Consider the following 11,730-nt stretch of genomic DNA (forward strand, 5'->3'; position numbering starts at 1 on the left):
AAGCTACAAAGCGTTCTCCGTAACACGAACGCTGTGCGGCAGGCAAAACGACAAAAGCCGACCATCTGCTAACCAGACACACGGCCGTATGCGCACACATATACAACACACAAGGGGTGCCAAACGGATCGATTAGCAGACAAGGAGTGTGAGGGCCACAGCGGGGGGCGGGGGAGACACCCAGGGTCAAAGAGATGGTGTACTGTTTCAGCACATGCTAAATCAGTTACCATCTCCACACACATAAAGCCCTGGCTCAGTGCTGCAGCCACCCCTCATAATCCCCAAACAATCTGGCTCAATCTGGAGAATAAGTGGAGGGTTTCTAGTTACAGTAACACTCAGCAGAACAGACACTAAAGCCTCTCGTATGAATAACAGCGACCAGTGTTGCAAAAACGTTACTACTAAGGTTTCCAAGTAGCATTTGTTTATTTCCTGTTTCGCTGAGTTGCTCTTGTTTTATTCCAAGCAGGCTGGAAACCGTGACTCTTGAACAAAAGTAGCTTTGAGTGGGAGATTTGAAGTATAAGTGGCCATAGTTAAGACTGACCTCTTCTACAATATTGAATACCATCATTTTCTCTGTTTGAATTTTCCAGATGAGACACACATGTTCCGAGCCGAGGAGTGTCTAGGTTAAGTAGGTGAATTGGTGTGCACTTATCGCTAGCCTCAGTGTTAGCAGGGTGCGGTTGTCTGTGCCGCGTATTAACTGACAATAGCCAGCTCCTGGGAGGGATGTGATCCAAGCCGCAGAGTACACTAGCACTCTGTGCTCCGGCGCTATTAGCACACTAATGCCTTCCCCAGGACTCCCCGAGGCTAACGCTGGGCCTTAACCCGATACCACACATGCTACATAAGACATAGGGTTTGCTCTCCCCTGTCTCAAAACACATCTGGGATTCAGATTCTCCTGTTTGTCAACAAAAGGCCTCCTAGTGGCTGAAGGGGATTTTTGGACAGAATGTCTCACTGCCTTCACTCACTGTGTGTAATCAGTTCACATATGTCACCTTAACCCCTTCTACACCAACCTGACGTTAGACTTTTTGTTACTTTGTGTGACAATGGTCATCCTGGTGCTCCTCTGAAGCCCTCTTGTGGGGGCGTTTATGATGGGTTTAGACCCAATGTGTACATCTGCTACATGACAGCTGTTGTAGGTCTTCTGTAAAAAGACACAAGCTTTGTGGGATATAAATATATATATATATATAAAGAACATTTGCCTTTGTGACTTAACCTTTAAGAGAATGATTGAAAATGATGATGAAAAATGTTAATTAGGCATTTACTGTACGTCTCTTTCAAGCCCTCTTGGCTGTCCAACCAGACACTGAGTTGATGTGAGAAACAGAAGAGAAGCACTCCTCCAACTAAGTTGTGTTTATACTAGTGGGATAATATTACGTCTTCTCATATATTCCCCTGATGGATTTTCTGAGTTAATAAGCATCTTTGCGTTTTGAATCCCAATGAAACACAGCTAATTAACCTTCTTACTGAAAGGGGCAACACATCTCCCCCATCAATAAAATGACTTGCTTGCCTGTTCAACAATTAGTCACTGAAGAGAGATTACGTTACTGTGAAGCACGTACAGAATTAGATAGTTGTACTGAAGGAATGAACAACAAAATGTGGGTCTATCCGCAACTGAACAAGTTTAAGAATATATAGTGTAATGCCCTGATGTTTTTTCAGTTGTCTTTGCACAGGAGGGGATTTAATCTTTAGGTTGCAGAATATGAATAATATTGAGCAAATACTCGAGCCAGAATTTTTTTTTCTTGTCGGTTTTGTACTGTATTTTCCTTTCTGAATCTTTAATTCCAGCACGGTTCTATAGGTTACCTCACATCCCTTCTGTAGATTAGTAATCAACTCTGGGGCTCTTATCTGACCCGTGGATCGGTGCACGGTAAACAGATCCATGTGTCAGTGGACCCTCTGACTGACAGCCTGTCACTTTCTCTCTGTCATCAGCGGTGCACCCTTAGATAGGATCTGTAGGAGTTTGGCTGGACTGCTTTTGATCCAACTGGGAGAAGCCACATTGCCTCTGATGTGCTCCTAAACTGTTGGCCAGTCGAAGCTCAGATAGCGAGCCATGAAGTATAGCCAACAAAAGCTTTTGCTCTGCAGTGGAAAGTCAGTGTGCATCTCAAATGAGCAGCTCTGAGAGAATGATATGTGCTCCACCAGTAGCAAGGTCAAATTTGTGTTAGCGAGGCTATTTTCAGAAAGGGACAGAGGTAGGAGCACGAATACTTTAATGCTTCTTTTTCAGCCTGCACGTGTGTGCATCCCAGTGATAATTTTCTGTACGTGACAGAGGGCGCTTTGATAGATTTTTGTGATATTCCCATACCTAAATGTGAATGACGTCTCATGCACGCTAATGTTTTTCATTTCCCAGGTGAGCGTCCATACCAGTGCCCCTACTGTGACAAAGCATTCAGCAAGAACGATGGCCTGAAGATGCACATCCGCACTCACACTCGTGTAAGTTTTCCCCTTTCTGACTTCGTTAGATTATGGTCTGTCATTTATTTTGTGACATTAGTGCTAATCATCATTCTATTCAGTACGCACCCTTACATATTTTTCATTTCAGATCGTAAGTACAGTCACAGAGCTGTTTTATACATACATGTACTTTTTGTTGTCTATGTGGTCACATTATTTCCTATACAATAGGCACTACAGTGAGAAAGCATCTCTAAGCACACCGAGAACATTTTCACATGTCATGGTATGAAAAGCTCCGGTGTAAACAATATGAGGGCTGAAGGATAAGTTTGTGGCCTAAGGTAAAAGGAGTCCGTTTCAGAAAATCTAGCACATTTACAGATCCTTTCTTTGTAGAATGCAACGCCTTGGACCTCCACAAAGTCTAAAAACAAAATGACATCCACTGAACTCCTTCCTCTTGAATACAGCAGGCCACGTCTTCACCATGCTGTAACAAGGGATTTCTTCCTGTAGTGTTGCCTCCTCTCGTAATAAGCCCTTGCACCTGAGGAGTTGGATGAGCAGCATACATTTTCTCAGGTGGTGCGATTTTCAACTGCCTGAAACAGAAATAACACAAATGTTATTAAGCTAACAAACTTTCCTATCAAAGAGTTGAAGTGCACACCGATACATGTTATGTTTCACTGGAAGGAACCGTCATTGCTTTCAATGTTTTACCAAACTCCAGAAAAACATAATGACACTGATTCTGCCTTTTTTTCTGAATTTGTCAAATTGAAATACAAATTTTTATCCCATTGGATGGGAAATGTCTTGTTTTGTTATCTGTGATCTCTGCATCGATCTATATCTGGTGGAGAGGGGAAAAGGCCGTGAGAATAACCGCCTGTGACCAGGATTTCTGATATTATTAACTAGCCAACCAGATGGCCATTATAAAATTCCTTTTGACCTCAAAAACTAAATAGAGCAGAAAACGTGATGTCTGTTTAATAGATATATGAGCTCCATAAAAAAGAAGAAAAAAAATGATAAGGCGGTGAATAGGTAGAAGCCAGAGTTGAAGAAGTGCCAACTCAGTTTCAGGTGTCCCGCTGATTTTTATCGTACAATCTGGAGTTGTACGCTTCTGTTATTATTTTTTATTTTTTTGTTTAGCTATTGTTTAAATGGCTGAATGTGCATGAAGAAACTCTCATGCACCTCGCCTAGTGATTATCAAGTATGACTCCTCTGTGTCTAACATATCTGACACTCCCTGCAAATTTAATTATGAGGTAATTCCCTCAATTGTAGGTTCTTTCACAACTCCCCTAGTAATGCCTACTGACAATAAATACAGAGGTAGTGCAGTTAAGGGCAGAGAAAATTGGATAAATTTTGTTTGCACTGTGTTTTACTCAGAAATAGAGGAGTGCGAGGATGGAGGATGTTTATAGGAAACACTGTTTTGGTGAACATGTAAATGTAACATGAGGCAATGTTTGGGTGGAGAAAGGAAAAGGTAGGTTCGCCACTGGACGTCATGCTCATTTCCCCGCGACCCATTTGAAGTTCCCCGCAAAAGTGACACTTTCCATGAGCTCTTTGTGAGCATCTGGACGTGTGTGCTAGTGTCACTTTTGACGAATGAGACTTAATAAGTGTTTCATCATGGGCTTCCATCATCAGTTTATGTAGCTATGACTGTGACAGTCGGGGGCTGTCAGCATAGTTAATTTCAAAGATTTGTTCCCTGCTAATGCTGTCCAGAGCACAGCGATCTGCTCTAGCTGTGTGTTGATAATGGAGGTATCCTGCTCAGGTTGGCGTGTCTCAGCAGAAACAGGCAGGTATAATTTTCTAGTGCGCCGCTGATTAAACTGACTGATGTTTTGTTCCAAATGTTCCCAGATCTGCCTTTGCTCACAACACTCTGAAATATGGGCTGAACAGTTACAAACAGCAGAACCAGATGAAGTCACTGCTGAGAAAAACTAATGTCATTTGGCTGAAGGAGCTGCAGCTCACTCTTACTGTACAGACGATTTAAGACAGATGCAATTGCAGTTTGCGTGTTTGCACCGCAAACCACACACTTCGATATGCGATCCAACAAGAACATGCTGACATTTTGAATAATCAGGGACTTTTAAATGGTATTGTTTTGAGATATAAATGGATGTGCACATGCTGTGTATTCTATGATTACAAAACATGTGTTTGTCATCATTTGTTCTTTGACCCCAACCCAAAACATCTAAACCCCTGTCCACATATGCAGTGATTTGCTGTCGCCCATCATTTTGTAGCTGACAGGTTGTTGCTAGTGGACATTCCAGATTCATGTCTTGTATATTTCCCACCCCGAGTGAAACAAGCAGAACATAAGCATAGACACAGACAATGTGGATGGCCAAGAACCATCACCGCTCTTTTATTTGAAAAGAAAATACCATCAATTCGGCCACCCCTTCACCTGGGCTGACTCGACACTCCAAGTCCGTTATCAACACGGGGAATGTGGTTGTAGGAACCAAAGTTATAGACCATTCGGAAACTCTGTGTTTATGTCATGTGTCAATCAGCTATATCATTTCCTCCCACTGATCGTTACCTCACTCACATAGCTTCAAAACTGAGATTAGTTTAACTTGGTCACCACCCAATTAACGTTGCCAAAGTTTTTTTTTTTATTATTTTCATGGCTACAGCTCACAAAATGTAATTGAAACTCCCACATAGCTGCTAGTCTCATCCTGTGTGAACGCTATTTAATAACCCCAGTTTTTCCGTTTCCTGATTCAGGTGACAAGTTGACAGATGACTCAGGTTTGTTGTTGTGGCAAAGCTGTTGTAACTTGTTTGCATTTTGAAAAGACAGTAAACGTACTTACATCTCTCCGCAAAATACAAGGTATCAGAACCTTTCAATTATCCATCCAGCATTCTGATTTGTATGAGCAAAACGCAGCAACAATAAACATGTTTTATGGCCGATGGGAATGCCATTACATTTTCAAGAATACGGCCCGAGACATAAGTGTTGGTTGCGAACTAAGATTTCTAGTCTTGGAATCATTTCACTGTTCACAAATAATACAACCTCATTTGTGCCAGGAGAAAAGTCAGGGAGAGCACAGACGTTCGCACGAAATAACTCGGTGTTTCATCCAGTAGTTGTTGAAATATTTCCATCTGGACCAAAGTGCGGGGCCAATCAACCGTCCAGACAGACAGACACTGCTTAGAGCCATGCTACGAGCATGTCTAAAAACCATTTGTCAGCTGTTTGTTGATTTCTGACTGCAGCCTGAAGCCTAATTGAGCACAGCGACATCCTGTTGGCATGCTGCTTTACAAATGTCTGCATATTTAACATGCCATATGAGAAGATTGGCTCAGTTGGAGTAAGTAAACAAAACCTCCATCCTCACATTTATAGATGCTTTTTGGAGAGAGTGGTCAGATTCAGAGGGAAGGTCAGGTCAAAGGTCAGCGGGTGAACAGCTGCTGAAGAGTGAAGGTCACCAGGTACAGATGTTTGATGTTACCGGGGTCAGAGTGATGCATTTTGGGTACACCGCATCACCTAAGTCCATCCATGTGTTTCTGGACCTTTGAACTTCCACCCTTCGGTTTTGTTCTTTCATACAAGAAACATCCTCCCCTCGTGGAAAAAGAAGTGTTTCTCGTTAATGCTAAAGATCCAAGTGGAAATTTGCATCACACTGATCCGGACAGAGTGTGTTTCCTCGAGGCGGGTTTCTCTCTCACACACACAGATCTTTATTTCCATTGTTCCCCTTTATTCTGTCACAGGCACACAAACAGTTGCATACTCAAAGCTGCTCACAGGCACACATGCAGTGAACCTGATCTTTACCTCCTTTTGTATCCTGTGTCACTGGGCACCTCCTTGCCCCGCCCACATGATAGCGCCTTTCCCAGGACCCTTACTTCCTGCATTCACCCCGTTCCCATGACAACTAAGCTTTAAATGGGTTGAGCCTCTGATATCAGCCAGACTTGTCAAAAACAGTTCCCCAAAGAGTGACACTGGGAACCAGCTCCACGCTATCGCCATGCTTCTCATTTCTCTTTTAGGTGTCCCCACTGTTTCCCCTCAGACTGGGGAGCACACGCCTACTGTCCGCCCTCTTCGACATACTGTACATGGACACACACACACACGAATACTTGGAGTCTTTTGTGAAAACGCACCCACAGTGAGATAGCTGCTGTGACTGACACTGAGACAGACTTCCAAAAGGCGCACAGGAAATGTTCTTTGGTAAACTGATGAGGTGTGGAGACAGAGGAGTGATATTCTACAGCCCCAGAGTGGCAGTGCACTGATACATGTTCAAAGGGAATTTTCTGTTCCATGTTTGCCTTACTCTTTTGAGGGATCCATGTGTTTTTGATGGCCCCTGTGCCGGTCATTTCCTCCCTACTGCAGGGGCTGTGCAGTCTTTCATTTCATATCTTCATAAACGCACAGGGAGAACACCGGGCTGTGAAGCAGGGGGGACAACCGTGTGTGAACGTTAATGTGTTAATGTGTGTGTGTTACAGGAATATTTCCACATCTTCTTGTGTTTTCAGCTCTTCTGTGCGTGCCTGTTTGTTTTTCTCTACGCGTGTGTGTGCGCGCACATGTGTGTGTCATTAAACTTTTTTCCTCCAGGTTTTGCCCATATGTGACCAAAACTGGGGGAATTATTGTTTTATGCATTGTTCTGCCGGACACTGACGGATGAGGTGCCCTCTTTAAAGTCAGCGTGTGTGTGTGTGTCACTGCAGGAGAAGCCGTATAAATGCAGCGAGTGCAACAAGGCCTTCAGCCAGAAAAGAGGACTGGACGAGCACATGAGGACCCACACGGGGGAGAAACCTTTCCAATGTGATGTGAGTGTCCCGCTCCAGTCACCGTCTTTTCACGATTCTCGCATATTTTCTTCTGTGTCTGGGTATGTGATGGCGCCCTGGCACGAGGCCAGATGTGTGGAAGAGATGGGGCTCAGTTAGAGGCAGATAACAATCTTGCTTCTCTGGAGGGGCCGAGTGGGCTGATCTCACATAAACACATTGAGAGGATCAGAGGGAGAAATTACCCTCTGCTTATAATACTGCAGGAGTAATAATTATTCTCAGAGACTGGGGAGGGAGCACGCGGCAGAATTAGTTGTCAGTGTTTGGAAGACACTTTTAAAACTGTGCTTTGTCATTATTTATGGAAATTATAAACATTGTACCGTTGATTCTATATTTTTATAAAGCCTCTTGTCTCTGGGAACTAAAGATGTAATGAAAGTCTACAGCCCTAAAAACTTTTTAATGTGATGGATGGATGTAAAGCTCAAGCATTAGTCTCTACAAGCTACCACAAATGACTGTGGGATTCAGACACCGTATAAATTAGCATTATATTTTAATGTTAGGTTTTCAAATGAGACCACGAGGGAGTTCATACATAAGCTGCTACTTCTCAGACTCATAACACAGTTGAACCTGAACACACTGTAATGATAAACTTATATATGACACTTTTCGAAGATGTCATTTTCTCTGATGTCCATAGTGAATAAATATACTTAAATCCTTTTGGAAGCATAAAAAAAGATGCTGTTTATCCACAGCTCCACAACTGGTCTGAGAATTTTCTGCTTTTTAAGATTTCTTCTGTATCCAAACACAGTAGTGATAGTTGTCTGCTTATCTATGAGTATGCTGCAAGAGGGAGCGTGCTAATGGTTAGTTTTGCATGTTTTTACTGGCACTGATTTACCAAAATATAGAAAAATATACATAAACCTGGAAAAGATGGGGGCAGAGTTGTAGTGTTTATTTCCATCAAACTGGATCTATGGGAAACTTAGAACACAATTATCCCTGAAGTAAAGTTAAGTCAGACTATAACTGCAATAGCAGCTGTTTTGTGTTGCTTTTGGCTAACATTGCTGAGGTGTAAAGATTTGCCAGGTGTTGAAAACCTGTCGACTCATTCAGAAAAAAATCTGATGTAGTTGCGTCAGAGTTTTAAATTCCTGCACTGGTAGCATTGGATTTTGCATCAACAAGCAATGATTGGTTTGCCAGAGGGATGCAGCTGAAGCCTGTAATAACTAGTGATATGATGGAGAAACAAGACTAATGAATGTAACTTTGTCCTACGTATGAATTACCCATATCTGGCGGTCAGGGAGGATCAGACTGAGTCTAGAACGCTTTAAAAAGAAAGACTCCCAGAAGCAAACCAAGAACAAATACAGGCAGTAGAGAGTGGTCTCGTAACGTAATACACGCGTCAACAATGTGTATGTGATTACTGTCAGTGATTTAAAGGCGACACAAAAACTCCACACACTTAATTCTTGGGTGAAAATCTATAAACACCAGGCTGCGTGTTCTCACATGATCATTTGAGCTTTAACACCCCAGTAATCCTAAATCCCTGACATCGCCTTGCGTTCTAAACTTGAAAATCGACCAGCATCCCCAGAGAATCGTCTATACTTTTCTATAGCCACAAAATCCGTATCCCATTGACTGTCAGTGAAGCATCCCTGGACAGTGTCTCCCAGTGAAATCCAACATTCATCTGGATTCTTTTCCCCAGCTTTGGAAGAGACGTTTTCATGTAAATAATTCGATGCTAAACTATTAAAGATAATAGAAATAACATGTGGATTTTATTTTGGGGTGGATTTTAAGTCAGACAAAAGGATCGCACGGTTCCAGGAACTTTTTCCAGACGAGCTGGAGGGGCTCTGGATGCAGCGTCTGTCATAACAGCATTAAAATGTTGTCGAAGCATCCAGTAACATCTGGGTTACGACGAGACACGGAGGCCCCTCTCTCTCTCTCTCTCTCTCTCTCTCTCTCTCTCTCTCTCTCTCTCTCTCTCTCTCTCTCTCTCTCTGTCATCAGCTCCTGTCACTGTTTCACTTTGTGAAATTGAAAATATTTTGCCGACACAGGATCTGATTTGTGAATTGTTGGAGCCGCACACAACAACACCATGATGACGCATCAATGCAAATGTCCACCTGAAAAAACTATTGATGTGGTATCATGCGATCGCTGCGCTGCTTTCATTCACGACTTCCATTTTTATTTTTCGCTGTCCTCCGACACATTCCCACACACACTAGCTGTCTGTGAGATTATCTGAATGTAGCGCTGAAGTTCAGATGAAGTGAGGAACTTGCATGCTGTGATTCTTCAAGCTGTATGTGAAGCTGCAGCTGAACGCCAGCCACTAGTGGATTATCCTGATTGATACAGGCTTGTGGAGTCATTGGATGTTGAGTTGCCTCCTGCTTCTGGTGGGAAAAAGTGTTTTTACAAATCAGCAGTCGCTTCTATTTTTGTTCCTGATAAGCCTAAACTGTTTCCCTGCTGTAATTACCATCAATTAAGCCTTGTATGTGTTGTATTTTGCAGGTGTGTGACCTGTCATTCAGCTTGAAGAAGATGCTCAGCAGACACAAGCTGACGCATAACCCAAACCGGCCCATGGCTGAGTGCCAGCTGTGCCACAAGAAGTTCACCAGGAACGACTACCTCAAAGTACACATGGAGAATGTCCACGGGGAAACGGAGACCTAGAGCCAATTATGCAAGCACTGGCTGCAAATGAGTCTGAATCTGATTCTTAGATAGAGTTCAGTCTCGTGCTTCATGGTGCCAGCACACCTTCCAACACACATACTGCAGACACAGACGGATTAAAGATACGTGCACGCAGAATATGGAAAACATTACGGCCAGTGTTTTCAGATTGAAACGTAGACTGTACATTTGTAATTTCTTTGTCATGCTGTTTCCATATTGTTTTGGATATTTGAACAAACAGAATCCCAGATATGTTTGATCTGCCTCCGGAGCCGCCGTGTCTGCTCTCAGAAATCACGTCTAGTCTGTCCGACTTCTGACCAGTGTTACTGTACATACTGTCACAGCCTGACCTCCTCCACTGTGGCCTGATACCTTACTGTACGTACATTTGTGGCCTGCTGCCAAACGGTGAAGAAAACCTGCGACCAAAGACCTTTCAGCGCACTTTCCGTACACTTTCTAGATTGTACACCTTCCTGTGATGTGCTGCACATGTCCAACATGTTTATATGTATTACACTCTCTTTGGAACATAGTATACATGTGTTACTACAGAACTGTTGTGCTGCAGATGGAGAACTGGAGCTCTTAAAACAGCGACCAAACCATCTATAAAATCTGAACCAGCAAGTTTACAGACCCAAATATTACATGCTCTCCCTCTCCTTTTGCGTAGAATTTGTTGGATAGCTTTTGGGTCTAGCTTATGATGAATGGGTTCAGCCATTCCTTGTTTTCCCACGACCTGTCTGTCGTACGGAAAGCAGTGGTGCTCAAAGCATGTTGTTGCCTCTGCGTTACAAATTTGTCGCAAATGCTGGGGACAAAGAAGAAAAATCCAAAGTACTGTTGCTGTCGTCGTTCATAATGAGTCGTTGAGTGCATTTTCATTTGAATGGCCCGGGGCTGTTGTGCCTTACATTATGTGTTTACGTTGTTCCTTATTAATCTTCGTTCAGTACAGAATCTCATGTATTTCAATAGTGTGTTCTGTTTTCCATCCACTTCCCTTTGCTTCCTCATTCATTGCCCCTTTCATTAATACCCATTTTCCATCTGTTTATTCTGCATCAGAGGACTGTGAATTGTCACTTCACACTTTTGTATTTTGAAATGTATAAAACCTCATCACCTACCAAACATCCATTTCCTCCACTCATTCTAATTATGTGTTTGTGAACTGTTGACATTGGGGGGGGGTGTAAGGAAAAAAGGCTTTGAGAGTTGATTAAAAGCGTTCAGTTCTCGTTGTTAATCTAACCCCTATTCTTAGGTTGGCAGACTGCTGGGAGCGAAGGCTAATTAAGGCTTTTTTTTCTTTCCGAGGCCACAGTCACCACTCGCCTGATCTGTAAAGCCACACACTAAAGAGAGCCTCTGATGGTTTCTCTCTGGATACGGGGACTCTTTCTCACGTCTATCCCCCGCAGAGGTTCTATGGTATCTCAGGATTTAACTCTGTGAGAATCTCATGAGCGGTGGACTGAAGTGGGAGAGCTGCGGGTTATTCTCATCACACGGGCTGCTGTTCAAACTCAATAAATCTCGCCGTGTGTGGTTTTGGCTTCCTAAAAACGCATAACTATTACAGTATGTCCGTCTTCACGTCTTTGAGCGCGTGCTGTTTGTTCAACAATTAACTAA

The 11,730-nt window shown here is 43.0% G+C and overlaps 1 protein-coding gene across 1 annotated transcript in view; it reads left to right on the forward strand.

The window, feature by feature from the left end:
• The window catches only part of prdm5 (PR domain containing 5), a 35,013-nt gene extending 23,801 nt beyond the window's left edge, over nucleotides 1–11,212 (forward strand). The window contains exons 14-16 of the mRNA XM_084547574.1: nucleotides 2,426–2,511; nucleotides 7,270–7,374; nucleotides 9,913–11,212. Of these exons, the coding sequence (XP_084403700.1) occupies nucleotides 2,426–2,511; nucleotides 7,270–7,374; nucleotides 9,913–10,077 (356 nt within the window). The 3' untranslated portion in view covers nucleotides 10,078–11,212. The remainder of the gene's footprint in view (nucleotides 1–2,425; nucleotides 2,512–7,269; nucleotides 7,375–9,912) is intronic.
• Nucleotides 11,213–11,730: the final 518 nt, after the last annotated feature.

The sequence above is a fragment of the Chelon labrosus genome (assembly GCF_963514085.1).
Source record: "Chelon labrosus genome assembly, chromosome: 7".
In the NCBI taxonomy this organism is placed as follows: Eukaryota; Metazoa; Chordata; class Actinopteri; order Mugiliformes; family Mugilidae; genus Chelon; species Chelon labrosus.